Here is a 16,142-nt window from a genome sequence, read left to right as displayed (position 1 = left end):
GTTCTGATGAAAGGTCTTTGACCTGAAACGTTAACTCTGTTTCTCACTTTGCAGGTGCTGCCAGACCCGCTGACCATTTCCAGCAATCCCTGTTTTTATTCCATTCCAATCCTCATTGGAGTAGGTGATGACTTCATCCAATCAGCAATAACCTCAACAGCATCATGAGAATGCTAGAAAGCACAGTGTAAGAGAAACACCATTTATCCATAGGCTGACACATTCAGTGCAGTGCTGAGGGAGAGCTGCACTGTTGGAGGTGCTGGTTTTCAGATCAGATGTTAAACCAAGATTCCATCTGCCCTCTCAGGTGGATGTAAAATATCCCACAGTACGATACTGAAGAAGAGTAGGGCTGTCTCCCTGGTATCCTGGCCAATATTTATCCCTCAACCAGAATTATTAAAACAGATGATCTGGTCATTATCACATTTCTGTTTGTGGGAGCTTGCTGTGCGCAGATTGGCTGCCATGTTTCCTACGTTACAACAGTGACTACACTTCAACAGTACTTCATTGGATGTAAAGCACTTCGAGACGTCCTGAAGTCGTGAAAAGTGCTATAGAAATGCAAGTCTGTCTTTTTCTCTTTTTCTTCCACAGTTGTGTGCAATTTGCCCTATCTTGGACTTTACTCAAGATAAAGCTGATAAGTGGAAAGTAACATTCGCGCCACACAAGTGCCAGGCAATGATCATCTCCAACAAGAGAGAATCTAACCATCTCCCCTTGACATTCAATGACATTGCCATTGCTGAATCCCCACTATCAACATCCTGGGGGTTACCATTGACCAGAAACGGAACTGAAGTAGCCATATAAATACTGGGGCTATCAGAGCATTTCAGAATCTAGGGATTCTGCAGCGAGTAATGACATCCTGACTAAACAAAGACTGTCCACCATCGACAAAGCACAAGTCAGGAGTGTGCTGGAATACTCTCCACTTGCCTGGATGGGTGCAGCTCCAACAACACTCAAGGAGCTCGACACCATCCAGGACAAAGCAGCCCGCTTGATTGGCACCCCATCCACCACCTTCAACATTCACTCTCTCCACCACTGACGCACAGTGGCAGCAGTGTGTACCATCTATAAGATGCACTGCAGCAATGCACCAAGGCTCCTTTGACAGCACCTTCCAAACCCCCGACCTCTACCACTTAGAAGGACGAGTGCAGCAGATGCATGGGAACACCACCAACTGCAAGTTCTCCTCCAAGTCACACACCATCCTGACTTGCAACTATATCACCGTTCCTTCACTGTCGCTGGGTCAAAATGCTGGAACTCCCTTCCTAACAGCACTGTCGGTGTACCTACACCCCAAGGACCGCAGCTGTTCTACCACACGACCACCTTCTCAAGGGTAATTAGGGATAGGCAATAAATGCTGGTCTAGTCAGCTATGCCCACATCCCATGAATGAATTTTTAAAAACCCAGACGTTTACCCCAGACACCACACCCAACGTCACACCCCAGACGTCACACCCCAGACGTCACGCCCCAGACGTCACGCCCCAGACGTCACGCCCCCAGATGTCACGCCCCAGACATCACACTCTGTTGCAGATACAACACAATCTTAAAAAGAAAGCTAGGCATTTTATCATGAGTTTTTACAAGCAATTTATTGAGTACTGATTGACTTCAGTAACGCATAAGCAGCTACAATGACCTGGGTGCACACAGAGATAGCTTGAACTTTAGTGTAGACAGGCTAGGGTTAGCATCAAAACTCAGTCCCATGCACCAGACACCAGTCTGTTCCTGAGCAACATCATGAGAGATGACCCAATGTTCATATTTTTTTTTTTAAACCTTGCATTAAATCTGTTAATTCATACCATTCCGTTGTTGGAGTCATTCAACATGATTAACAGAACAAACTAAGTGAAGCACAGAAAGTGCTGTACAAGCTTTTGGTTCTGTACTCATCCAGTCCAAACCTGACTCATCTCATCCCCTCCCCCTCCGAACTCCCTGCACCCTCGCCTACATTAACTTGCATTCGCAAAGAAGCTTTTCCCCTCCTTCGTCTACCTTTCATTCTTCCTTTGAACCTTACAGGAAGCCCCAGGTTTTTGTTTTCACCGAGGTCCCCATGATTTGAAAACCTGGATTTGTGCCCTAAGGCTGTCGTTAAGAGGCGATTCACCCTCTGATGCTGACAGCTCATGCAAAAGAAACAGCTTCCCACTGCACCCCCACCCCCCCACCACTCCGCAACCCCCCCCCCCCCCCATCCCTGCATCCCCGGAGGTGCAGTGACTGCAACCTGCTGCAAAGCCTCAGGCTGTGGTGCTGCAGGCCCACCGCAGGCCTCTTCCCACGTGTGGCGGATGCACACGGAGAAAGTAGGCCTCTAGGCTGCCATAGCAACCAGGAAGCAGCCTGACCACATGAAAGCTGCACTGTTTCTCACATGCAGAATTCATTAGCAGTGCCTTCTTGTACAGCAAGCTATCTCAATGGGCGGAGACCTCAACCATTCTCTGCCCATCAAACTACGAATCTGTCTTATAATTGCTTTCTTCTTTCCTGGGCTTTGGTTGTGACACTGGGTTAGACACTGACCTTTCACCTCTGGGAGCTAGAATTGTAAAATTTACATTTGGCCATTTACCTAATCTTCAACTCGGGATGACTTTTTAAAAACTAATTTCCCTGTCCTAATCCAATCCGAATGGACGAACGTTTTTTTTATATTCGTTTTGTGGGACGTGGACATCGCTGACTAGGCCAGCATTTGTTGCCCATCCCTAATTGCCCTTGAACTGAGTGGCTTGCTGGGCCATTTCAGAGTCAACCACATTGCTATGGGTCTGGAGTCAAATGTAGGCCAGACCAGGGAGGTTTCCTTCCCTAAAGGGCATTTCACAACACTGGACAAATGCTTTGTGGTTAGGCTAGCTTTTAATTCCAGATTTATTAACTGAATTCAGATTGCACCATCTGCCTTGGTCAGAGTCGAACCCGTGTCCCCAGAGCATTAGCCTGGGCTCTGGATTACTAGTCCAGTGACATTACCACTACGCCACAGTTTCCTGTTGGCTAGCCCTACAGTGCCCAGAATTGTAGCCATACTCCAGGTGTGTCTGTACCAGTTCCCAAATGTACCTGTACCTGTGCCTCAGATAGTTTCATTATCCTATCTTGTGTTATATGCTCTATATCCCTCTGGGTGTAGCCCCCAGGATCCGGTGAGTGTTCCTTGCTGCTGCAGCATACTTTGCTGTTGCTTTCAGTAACCTCCCCTATCGAATCCTCTCAGGTTCTTAACTGTTGTTCTTGTCCTGCAGTCTGGAGCTGTTTGGAAATGATTAAGGTTGTAACTTGCCAGGATCTCACCGTGCCGCTGGGCACTCGGGTGCAGCGGGACGATTACTGGTGGACGGTCCCGTGCAGCAATCGGGATTTTCCGATGGATCATTTCGATGATCTTTTTAGCTGGAGAGAGCCTTTTGGTTCAGTGGTAGCATCCCTGCCTCTGAGACAGAACGTGCAGGGTTTGAGCACTGTCCCAGACAGTCCAATTGTCCTTTGAAATCCAGTGGGATACTCACGTCTGGTGGGTGCGTTTACCCCTCCCCCCCTCCCCCCCCCGCCATCATATAAAATGCTCCTGTCGTGTAGGACTAACCACTGTATCTGCTGGTGTAGAAATGGTTGTAATCATGGAAGAAGCATTCGTGTCACGGCCTGTAAGACTATTCTCAGAGAGGAGAGCATGAAGGTACAAAAACAATAAAATCGCCATGCGATCAGACTATTACAAAAACTGCAAATTCTTCTGCTCCTTACACTATCCTCCGAGGGAGAAGAGTTCTTTTAACTTGTTTTTATATTCATCTCGCACTACCTGCCCACCACCCCCCCCCCCTGCACCTCCACCACTGGCCTCCTCCCATTCTTTGGAAAAGATGGGGGTGAATTTCTGCTGCATGAGCAGAGAAAGAGTATGAAATCCCCTGAAACATGACTGAAATGCCACTGACCACAGCAACTACTTGCAAATACACAGCAACAGTTGCAGAGGCAGACTACCATGATCAACTGGATCGGAATGAGCTGGTTTATGATTTCCTGGAAATTCCTAATTAGAGGAAAGTCCATCAATGACGGGCATCACTGGTACACAGGATTACTGAGACTATCCTCTCCCAGAACCTGGCTGGGGAAGGCTCAGCCTTCTTATTCAAGGGAGATTTATATTTTTTTTTTGGAAGAGATTTGCTTAACTCCAATGTATCTGCTGATGTCCCCGTCTGTCTGTCCCAATAATTGTGCGATCAGAAGTGAGAGTGTTGGTGTCCCTCCCTTCAGGGTCCTGAGGCAAACGTGCGAGCAGCAGAGTCGATATTTTCACACCTGCTGAAACTGGTTTCCTCGTCTCTCGGACTTTCAATCGTTCACTCTAACACGAAACACAGAATTCCTCAGGGTTTTTTTTTTTGCTGAATTCTGGTGCCCTATTTACCGATAATCTGATCTCACTGTTACACAGTTCTTGGTGCAGAGTTTCCTGGAAGTGATTTCTACCGCTCAGTAAACCATTACATGCAAATTGAGCAAAGCTTGAAACAAAGCTCATGAGAAACCACTTCAAAACACAACCAAATAGTTGCTCTCAAGAATAATCACAGCGACAAGGTATAGAGACAGATCACAGGAACTGAGTGTCAGGGAGATGGGATGAAGAGACAATGAGAGAGACAGAGGGAGATACACAGGGCCATAGAGATACACAGAGAAACACAGAAATATACAGCGATATATAGAGACACACAGAGACACAAACACACAGACAGAGAAACACAGAGATATAGAGAGATACATAGACATACAGAGACACAGAGATACACAGACACACTGACAGAGACACAGATAGACATACAGAGATACATAGAGACACAGATACATAGACAGACAGACAGAGAAACACAGATAGACATACAGAGACACAGAGATACACAGACACACCAACAGAGACACACAGAGACATACAGAGATACATAAAGACAGAAAGAGAGCGAGACAGACATGGAGACAGAGGGATGCACAGAAAAATATAGGCAGAAATAGTGAGAAAGACACATACAATGGTTGAGGCACACACTATGAGGGATGGATATGTGTATGTAATATATTATAGCAACATGCAGGCAAAGACCAAGAGAGAGAGAGAGACAAGCAGTAACTGAGATACTGAGACACAAAGAGACATAGTGACAAACTGATGGGAACAGAGACGGACACCAACACATTGACAGAGAGAAACACAGAGTGAGGGAGACCCACAGACAGATAGAAGTGCGCACTGCCACAGCGATAGAAAGACACAACAACAACTTGCATTTATATAGTGCCTTTAATGTAGTGAAACATCCCAAGGCGCTACACGTACATGCACACAGTGACAAGGAGAGAGGTACAGATATAAACAGATAGATAGAGACACGCAGAGCTAGTGATGGAGATTGAAAGTGGGATTTTCAGACAAAAAGCGAGAGATAGATGAAGAGAGTGATAAAGAAAAGAGATGGAGATAGAAAGAGAGACAGAGTTGGAGATAATGATTTTAATAGAGATATAAATCGAGAAAATCACATGAAAAGTGACCGAACCAAACAATGTAAACTGACTCTGACAGTTGCCTTGATAACTGAACCACATTCAAGTGGAAGATGCCAAGCCGATCATTGGTTTATATGGAATTATCTGCTTGCTGCAGGACCAGGGGGTGGGGATACTGCAGCCTGCCTCAGTTCTCCGGGGTTAGACAAATCCAGCCAGGGTTCCTGCTCCTTCCTCATTACTGCCCACTGACCCCAGCTGGAAGTGATGGATCTGGAACTCAGGTCAGGACAGGTTTGGACTGAGCTGTGATGCCCCATGTGGTTAAACAGCCTGTTGACACTTACCGTCTAGGCTTAATAGATGAGAACAGCAGCTTGGTTGAGGTACTGAAGTGTGACCATTGCCTGTGGAATCCACACTCTATTGAGAATCACAGCCCCACCAGGTAGGTTTAAAATGACCCAGACGAGTATTAAAAACAGCGATTTACATTCAGGTCAGATTCTTTGGGGCAATCAATAACAAATCTTTAGAGATGTCAGCGATGGAGATAAACAGGAATCACTAAAACTGAGTGTTAGTCTGATCGTACCTCAAGTAACGATTGATCGTATCCCACACACTGTCCGATCGTATCCCACACACAGTCCAATTGTATCTCACACACAGTCCGATCGTATCTCACACACAGTCCGATCGTATCTCACACACTGTCCAATCGTGTCCACACACTGTCCAATCGTGTCCACACAGTCCAATTGTATCTCACACACAGTCCGATCGTATCTCACACACTGTCCAATCGTGTCCACACAGTCCAATTGTATCTCACACACAGTCCAATCGTATCTCACACACAGTCCGATCGTGTCCACACAGTCTGGTTGTATCTCACACACAGTCCGATCGTATCTCACACACAGTCCGATCGTATCTCACACACTGTCCGATCGTATCTCACACACTGTCCAATCGTGTCCACACACTGTCCAATCGTGTCCACACAGTCCAATCGTATCTCACACACTGTCCAATCGTGTCCACACAGTCCAATTGTATCTCACACACAGTCCAATCGTGTCCACACAGTCCAATTGTATCTCACACACAGTCCGATCGTATCTCACACACTGTCCAATCGTGTCCACACACTGTCCAATCGTGTCCACACAGTCCAATTGTATCTCACACACAGTCCGATCGTATCTCACACACTGTCCAATCGTGTCCACACAGTCCAATTGTATCTCACACACAGTCCAATCGTATCTCACACACAGTCCGATCGTGTCCACACAGTCTGGTTGTATCTCACACACAGTCCGATCGTATCTCACACACAGTCCGATCGTATCTCACACACTGTCCGATCGTATCTCACACACAGTCCGATCATATCTCACACACTGTCCGATCGTATCTCACACACTGTCCAATCGTGTCCACACAGTCCGATCGTGTCCACACAGTCTGGTTGTATCTCACACACAGTCCGATCGTATCTCACACACAGTCCGATCGTATCTCACACACAGTCCAATCGTGTCCACACAGTCCAATTGTATCTCACACACAGTCCGATCGTATCGCACACACTGTCCGATCGTATCTCACACACAGTCCGACCGTATCTCACACACAGTCCGATCATATCTCACACACTGTCCGATCGTATCTCACACACTGTCCGATCGTATCTCACACACTGTCCGATCGTATCTCACACACAGTCCAATCGTATCTCACACACAGTTCGATCGTATCTCACACACTGTCCGATCGTATCTCACACACTGTCCGATCGTATCTCACACACTGTCCGATCGTATCTCACACACAGTCCGATCGTATCTCACACACAGTTCGATCGTATCTCACACACAGTCCAATTGTATCTCACACACAGTCCGATCGTATCTCACACACAGTCCAATCGTATCTCACACACAGTCCAATCGTATCTCACACACTGTCCAATCGTATCTCACACACAGTCCAATCGTATCTCACACACTGTCCGATCGTATCTCACACACAGTCCGATCGTATCTCACACACTGTCCGATCGTATCTCACACACTGTCCGATCGTATCTCACACACAGTCCGATCGTATCTCACACACAGTCCAATCGTATCTCACACACTGTCCAATCGTATCTCACACACAGTCCAATCGTATCTCACACACTGTCCGATCGTATCTCACACACAGTCCGATCGTATCTCACACACTGTCCGATCGTATCTCACACACAGTCCGATCATATCTCACACACTGTCCGATCGTATCTCACACACTGTCCAATCGTATCTCACACACTGTCCGATCGTATCTCACACACAGTCCGATCGTATCTCACACACTGTCCGATCGTATCTCACACACTGTCCGATCGTATCTCACACACAGTCTGATCGTATCTCACACACAGTCCGATTGTATCTCACACACTGTCTGATCGTACCTCACACACAGTCCAATCGTGTCCACACAGTCAAATTGTATCTCACACACTGTCTGATCGTATCTCACACACAGTCCAATTGTATCTCACACACAGTCCAATTGTATCTCACACACAGTCCGATCGTATCTCACACACAGTCCAATCGTGTCCACACAGTCCAATTGTATCTCACACACAGTCCGATCGTATCTCACACACAGTCTGATCGTATCTCACACACTGTCCGATCGTATCTCACACACAGTCCGATCGTATCTCACACACTGTCCGATCGTATCTCACACACAGTCCGATCGTATCTCACACACAGTCCGATCGTATCTCACACACTGTCCGATCGTATCTCACACACTGTCCGATCGTATCTCACACACAGTCTGATCGTATCTAACACACAGTCCGATTGTATCTCACACACTGTCTGATCGTATCTCACACATAGTCCAATCGTGTCCACACAGTCCAATTGTATCTCACACACAGTCCGATCGTATCTCACACACAGTCCGATCGTATCTCACACACAGTCCAATCGTGTCCACACAGTCTGGTCGTATCTCACACACAGTCCGATCGTATCTCACACACAGTCCGATCGTATCTCACACACAGTCCGATCGTATCTCACACACTGTCCGATCGTATCTCACACACAGTCCGATCGTATCTCACACACTGTGCGATCGTATCTCACACACTGTCCGATCGTATCTCACACACAGTCCGATCGTATCTCACACACTGTCCGATCGTATCTCACACACTGTCCGATCGTATCTCACACACAGTCCGATCATATCTCACACACTGTCCGATCGTATCTCACACACAGTCCGATCGTATCTCACACACTGTCCGATCGTATCTCACACACTGTCCGATCGTATCTCACACTGTCTGATCGTATCTCACACACAGTCCGATCGTATCTCACAGACAGTCCGATCGTATCTCACACACTGTCCGATCGTATCTCACACACTGTCCGATCGTATCTCACACACAGTCTGATCGTATCTCACACACAGTCCGATTGTATCTCACACACTGTCTGATCGTATCTCACACACAGTCCAATCGTGTCCACACAGTCCAATTGTATCTCACACACAGTCCAATTGTATCTCACACACAGTCCGATCGTATCTCACACACAGTCCAATCGTGTCCACACAGTCCAATTGTATCTCACACACAGTCTGATCGTATTTCACACACAGTCCGATTGTATCTCACACACAGTCTGATTGTATGTCACACACAGTCCAATCGTGTCCACACAGTCTGATTGTATCTTACACACAACTGATCATATCCCACACACAGTCCGATCGTATCTCACACAGTCCGATCGTATCTCACACACAGTCCGATCGTATCTCACACACTGTCCGATTGTATGTCACACACAGTCTGATTGTATCTCACACACAGTCCGATTGTATGTCACACACAGTCCGATTGTATCTCACACACAGTCTGATTGTATGTCACACACAGTCCGATTGTATCTCACACACAGTCCGATTGTATCTCACACACAGTCCGATTGTATGTCACACACAGTCCGATTGTATCTCACACACAGTCCGATTGTATGTCGCACACAGTCCGATTGTATCTCACACACAGTCCGATTGTATGTCACACACAGTCCGATTGTATCTCACACACAGTCCGATTGTATGTCACACACATTCCGATTATATCTCACACACAGTCCGATTGTATCTCACACACAGTCCGATTGTATCTCACACACAGTCCGATTATATCTCACACACAGTCTGATTGTATGTCACACACAGTCCAATCGTGTCCACACAGTCTGATCGTATTCGATACACTGCTCATACCCCACACACTGTCTGATTACTCTGCAGGTCAATCTGTGGGTCAGTCTGGAAAATTGTCCAATCACCAACAGACACTTATATTAAACCTTTGAAATTTGTAAACAGGAGAGCAAAAAGTTAGGTTGGCATCTACTTAAATATAGTAAAATGTCCAAAGGCACTTTCCAGAATTTGATGCCGAGCTACATAAGGAGCTATTAGGACAGATGACAAAAAGCATGGTCAATGAGGTAGGTTTTAAGGAGCATATTGAAGGTATAGAGAGAGACTGAGAGGATCAGGGAGGGGCTTCTAAACTTAAGCCCTTGGCAGCTAAAGGCACGTTCACCAATGGTGGAACGATTAAAATTAGGGATACGTAAGAGGCCAGAATTGGAGGAGTGCAGAGATCTCAGAGGCTTGTAAGGCTGGAGGTTGTTACAGCGATAGGGAGGGGTGAGGCCATAGAGGGACTTGAAAACAAGGATGAGAATTTTAAAATCAAGGCATTCCCAGCCTGGGAGCCAAAGTAGGTTAGCGAGCACAGGGTGAACGGGACTTGGTGCTGTTGATGTCCAGTCAAATGGAATCTATTAACACAGATACTCTGCTGGGTAAGAAATGGGGCTGTTTTCAGTAGCCACAGGTTTGTCCCCTGACAGCATCTCTACTGAAGCACTAAGAAATGTTATGTCGATATTTGATTTAAAATTCTTACCGGGTTCCATTTTGATGATCTTCACTGCGGCCAGATGCCCCGTCTGTTTGTGTCTTGCCTAGAGACAAACACAAAAATTTTGTTAGAAGGAGTCTTCCAGTTTACATGCCTTGTGAATGAGCATCATATTACAGTCCTGACATGCACTCCAGCATCTCAGTGATCTATAGAAATGTTACACAACTATAGTTGGCACATTGATGGGGACAGTGTAGAGGGAGCTTTACTCTGTATTTAACTGTGCAGTACCTGCCCTGGGAGTGTTTGATGGGGAACAGTGTAGAGGGAGCTTTATTCTGTATCTAACTGTGCAGTACCTGCCCTGGGAGTGTTTGATGGGTACAGTGTAGAGGGAGCTTTATTCTGTATTTAACTGTGCAGTACCTGCCCTGGGAGTATTTGATGGGGACAGTGTAGAGGGAGCTTTACTCTGTATTTAACTGTGCAGTACCTGCCCTGGGAGTGTTTGATGGGTACAGTGTAGAGGGAGCTTTATTCTGTATTTAACTGTGCAGTACCTGCCCTGGGAGTGTTTGATAGGGACAGTGTAGAGGGAGCTTTATTCTGTATTTAACTGTGCAGTACCTGCCCTGGGAGTGTTTGATGGGGACAGTGTAGAGGGAACTTTATTCTGTATCTAACTGTGCAGTACCTGCCCTGGGAGTGTTTGATGGGTACAGTGTAGAGGGAGCTTTATTCTGTATTTAACCCCGTTTTTTTTTCTTTTGTTTGGGGGAAGAGCTGAGCGGAGAGGCTGCAGTAGACTGAATATTTGATGCAAATATAGCTTTACTCTGTATCTAACCCCATTTTTTTTTTTAACCCCATGCTGTACCTGTCCTAGGAGTGTTTGATGGGGACAGTGTCGAGGGAGCTTTACTCTGTATCTAACCATGTTATACCTGCTCTGGGAGTGTTTGATGGAGCAATGTAGATGGAGCTTTACTCTGTATCAAGCTTGATGCTGTTGCTGGGTGGTAGAGGTTTATTTTATCATTGAAATGGACAGGGTCCCTTCACACACTGTTGTAGTTGCCAGACCGAGGCGTGAATTTGCAAACCAGCAGCTAAAGGTCAACTTATTTTTTTTTAAGTGGCAAACATCAGCTGAGGATGAGTCACTTGAGCATTGCTCAGAGTCATTAACTGGGATTATGCCATCTACCCGCCCACACACAGAACACAGGGAGTGTCGAGCATTGGCTTGTGCCCAGCCCACGAGCTTGACAACCTGCAGCGCCCGCTGCTCAGCACCCCTCACCCCCAGCTTTACAATATCAGCTTCTCTTCTGGGTGGAGCTCAGGCCCTGAACCTCAAACCTGCGCTCGTAAACCTACCCCCCCTTTCCTGACTGACACGGAACATGATATTTCACCCCCCCGACATGGTTCGGTCCGCACTGGAGGTGCATGGTATGCCATGTTGGTTAGGTCATCCTAGAATTATCCAGGGTGCCCGCCTGGAACTGTAATTGGGCTCATTGCTTCTGTACATCAGGAGGGATCTAACCTGCAGTTTAGTGTTTGGTGGCAACTGCCCGCCGTGTGTGCCACACGTGTTGTGGGCAGTTTTCCAAGGCGCACGGTGACAAAGAGATCCCTGGAGGCTGCCACCCTGTGAGGTATGTTTACAGTTTTGTTTCACGTACCAGCCTGGAAACTCTGTCAGTCTGGACAATATGTCAGTCTGGAAGCTGACCTCATCACAGAAAGGGTCAAAAATGAACTTTCTACAATGTTTATGGCAGTGTGAGCAACAAATGCAACCTACAGCCCTGTTGCAGGAGGGCTATGACCTCAAACCCCTTGCTATTTTAGTAAGCGTTGGCTCATAATTTTGCAATACAGCCCCCTCACTGAGGCTCAGACACCAGCTCACTCAGTGGAACAGTGGCTGACAACTCCCTTACCTCGACAAGCTTCCATTACAACAACAAACAAGTAAACAGGAAGTTATACACGAATAGGAACCAGCATTGTTGACAACAAAAGGTCAAAGGGGGGGTCATTGTCATCAATTGTGGTCATCGCAGGCGATCTTAACAGAGGAGCCAGTCAGCAGAGTCGGACTAAATTTCGACGAGCTGCACAGATACCTCAGGGCAGGAGGGAAGAACTTGCATTTATATAGCACCTTTCACAACCTCTGGATGTCCCAAAGCGCTTCACAGCCAGTGAAGTACTTTTAAAGCATATTCGCTATTGGAAATGCAGGAAACCACGGCACCCCATTTCTGCACAGCAGGATCCCACAAACATCAATAAGATACTGAGCCGCTAATCTGTTTTTGTTGGTGATAGTTGAGGAAGGATTGTTGGTCAGGATGCTGAGGAGACAACCACCCCTGCTATTTTCCAAAACAATTCCATAGGATCTTTTAGGTCCACCTAAGAAGGCCTGGGTTTGGAAGAACATAGGAACAAGATCGACCGTTCGGCCCCTTGAGCCTGTTCTGCCATCCAATGAGATCAAGGTTGATCTGTATCTTAACTCCGCCCACCTGCCTTGGCTTCATATCCTTTTATGCCCCTAACCAGCAAAAATCTATCGCTCTCAGGCTTAAAATTATGAATTGAGCCACCATCCACTGCTTTTTTGTGGGAGAGAGTTCCACACTTCTACCACCCCTTCTGTGAAGGAATGTTTCCTAACTTCTCTCCTGAATGGCCCAAATCTAGTTTTAGGATCATGATCCCTTGTCCTAGACTCCCCCACCAGCAGAAAGTGTGTTTTTTTAATTCGTTCATAGAATATGAGCATTTCTGGCAAATTGCTAATAAATCTCTAATTGCCCTTGAGAAGGTGGTGGTGAGCTGCCTTCTTGAACCCCTGCAGTCCATGTGCGGTAGGTACACCCACAGTGCTGCTAGGGAGGGAGTTCCAGGATTTTGACCCAGCGACAGCGAAGGAACGGCGATATAGTTCCAATTGAGGATGTGTGACTTAGAGGGGAACTTGCAGGTGGTGGTGTTCCCATGCATCTGCTGCCCTTGCCCTTCTAGGTTATAGAAGTCGCAGGTTTGGAAGGTGCTGTCAAAGGAGCTTTAGTGAGCTGCTGCAGTGCATCTTGTAGATGGTACACAATGCTGCCACTGTGCGTCGGTGGTGGAGGGAGTGAATATCTAAGGTGCTGGATGGGGTGCCGATCAAGTGATGGTGTCGAGTTTCTTGAGTGTTGTTGGAGCTGCACCCATCCAGGCAAGTGGAGAGTATTCCATCACACTCCTGACTTGTGCCATGTGGACAGGCTTTGGGGAGTCAGAAGGTGAGTTATCGCTGCAGAATTCCCAGCCTCTGACCTGCTCTTGTAGCCACGGTATTTGTACGGCTACTCCAGTTCAGTTTGTGGTCAATGGTAACCCCCAGAATGCTGATAGTGGGGGGATTCAGCGATCGTAATGTCATTGACTGTCAAGGGGAGATGGTTAGATTCTCTCTTGTTGGAGATGGACATTGCCTGGCGCTTGTTTTAGAACATTACAGCGCAGTACAGGCCCTTCGGCCCTCGATGTTGCGCCGACCTGTGAAACCATCTGACCTACACTATTCCATTTTCATCCATATGTAATTTTTTTTTTTTTGTGTGGCGTGAATGTTACTTGCCACTTATCAGCCCAAGTCTGGATGTTGTCCAGGTCTTGCTGCATGCGGGCACAGACTGCTTCAGTATCTGAGGAGTCGCGAATGGTGCTGAACATTGTGCAATCATCAGTCAACATCCCCACTTCTGGCCTTATGACGGAGGGAAAGTCATTGATGAAGCAGCTGAAGATGGTTGGGGCTAGGACACTACCCTGAGGAACTCCTACAGGCTGAGAGTTTCTCTCTATCTACCCCATCAATTCCTTTCAAAATTCTAAAAACGTCAATTAAATCACCTCTTAACCTTCTATATTCCAGTAAATACAAGCCTAGGTTTGGTTATCGCTTCTCACAATCTAACCCTTGGATACCTGGTAACATTCTGGTGATTCTGCATTGCACACCTTCCAAGTGCAACATATCTTTTGTAAGGTGTGGTGCCCAGAAATGTACACAGTACCCTAGATGTGGTCTTATCAGGGCTTTGTATAACTAGCAAAACTTCCTCCCCTTTATATTCGAGCTCGCTCATCTGAAAGACAGCACTCTTTCAGTCGTGCATTGGGAGAGTCAGCTTAGATTTTTGAGCTCAAGTCTCGGGAGGAGGATTTGAAGTCACAACTTTCTGACTCAGGACTTCCCTAAATAAAGAGTAAAGAAAAAAACCTACATTTATATAGCATTTTTTTAATGCTTTTAGGTTGTTGCTCCACTTAGGAAGTGTTGCTACTGTTAGAATCAGAGAATCATAGAATTGCTACAGCACGGGAGGCCATTCAGCCTGTCATGTCTGTGCCAGCTCCCTGCATGAGCAACCCACCTAATCCCACGCCCCTGCCTTTTCCCTGAAGCCCTGCAAATTTTTTCTCTTCAGATGTTTATCCAGTTCCCTTTTGAAAGCCACGATTGAATCTCTCTTCTCCGCACTCTCGGGGGAGTGCATTCCAGATCCTTATCACTCGCTGCCTAAAAAAAAGATTTTCCCCTTGTCACTAGTTGGTTCTTTTGCCATTCACCTTAAATCGGTGTCCTCTGGTTTGTGACCCTTCTGCCAATAGGGACAGTTTTCTCCCTGTCTTCTCCGTCCAGACCCCTCATGATTTTGAACACCTCTATCAAATCTTCGCTTAATCTTCTCTTCTCCAAGGAGAACAGCCCTAGCTTCTCCAATGTCTTCATGTAACTGAAGTCCCGCATCCCTGGAACCATCCATGTAAATCTTTTCTGCACCCTCTTCAATACCATCACATCCTATCTAAAGTGTGGTGCCCAGAACTGGACACAATACTCCAATTGAGGCCAAACCAATGCTTTATTCAGGGTCATCATTACTTCCTTGCTTTTGTACTCTATGCCTTTATTTATGAAGCCCAATATCTCCTGTTAACCTCTTTCTAGTGTAGGGAAACACAGCAATTCATTTGTGCCCAGCCAGGTTGGACAAGAATCACAGAAATCTCTGCCACTGGATTACACTTACAGTTAGCCCTGTTTATTGACATTTGATCTTGCTTTACAGGCTGTTTAAGAAAGAGGAACTGTTAGGAACAGGGGAAGGCCCAGATACCCAAACAAGGCTGGTGCCTGCTCTGCCGAACACCTCCGTTCAGTTCACAAGCGTGACCCCCGAGCTTCCTGCCGCCTGTCATTTTAATTCTTGACCTTGCTCACACTCTGACCTCTCTGTCCTTGGCCTCCTGCCGTCTTCCAGTGAAGCTCAACTCAAACTGGAGGGACAGCACCTCATCTTTTGACTGGGGCACTTTACAGCCTTCTCGACTCAACATTGAGTTCATCAATTTTAGATTCTAACCTCTGCCCCATTTTGTTTGTGTTTTTTATTTTGCTGGGTTGGCCTTAGCTCTCGTCTCTTTCTTAATCTTACTCTGCATCCAGGCAGCAGCTTTCCTGCCAGTCACTCCTCCTCTCGGCACATTTTTTTTTACCTGTCCCA

The 16,142-nt window shown here is 46.6% G+C and overlaps 1 protein-coding gene across 2 annotated transcripts in view; it reads right to left on the bottom strand.

The window, feature by feature from the left end:
• The window catches only part of LOC137353101 (mitogen-activated protein kinase kinase kinase kinase 5-like), a 143,546-nt gene that overhangs the window by 110,067 nt on the left and 17,337 nt on the right, over positions 1-16,142 (bottom strand). For both annotated transcript variants that reach the window (XM_068019088.1, XM_068019089.1), the window contains exon 2: positions 10,606-10,663. In XM_068019088.1, the coding sequence (XP_067875189.1) occupies positions 10,606-10,663 (58 nt within the window). The remainder of the gene's footprint in view (positions 1-10,605; positions 10,664-16,142) is intronic.

This window comes from Heterodontus francisci, chromosome 40 (assembly GCF_036365525.1).
Source record: "Heterodontus francisci isolate sHetFra1 chromosome 40, sHetFra1.hap1, whole genome shotgun sequence".
Lineage (NCBI taxonomy): Eukaryota > Metazoa > Chordata > Chondrichthyes > Heterodontiformes > Heterodontidae > Heterodontus > Heterodontus francisci.
Note: the sequence above shows the minus strand (reverse complement) of the source record. Positions and strands in the feature narration are given on the sequence as shown.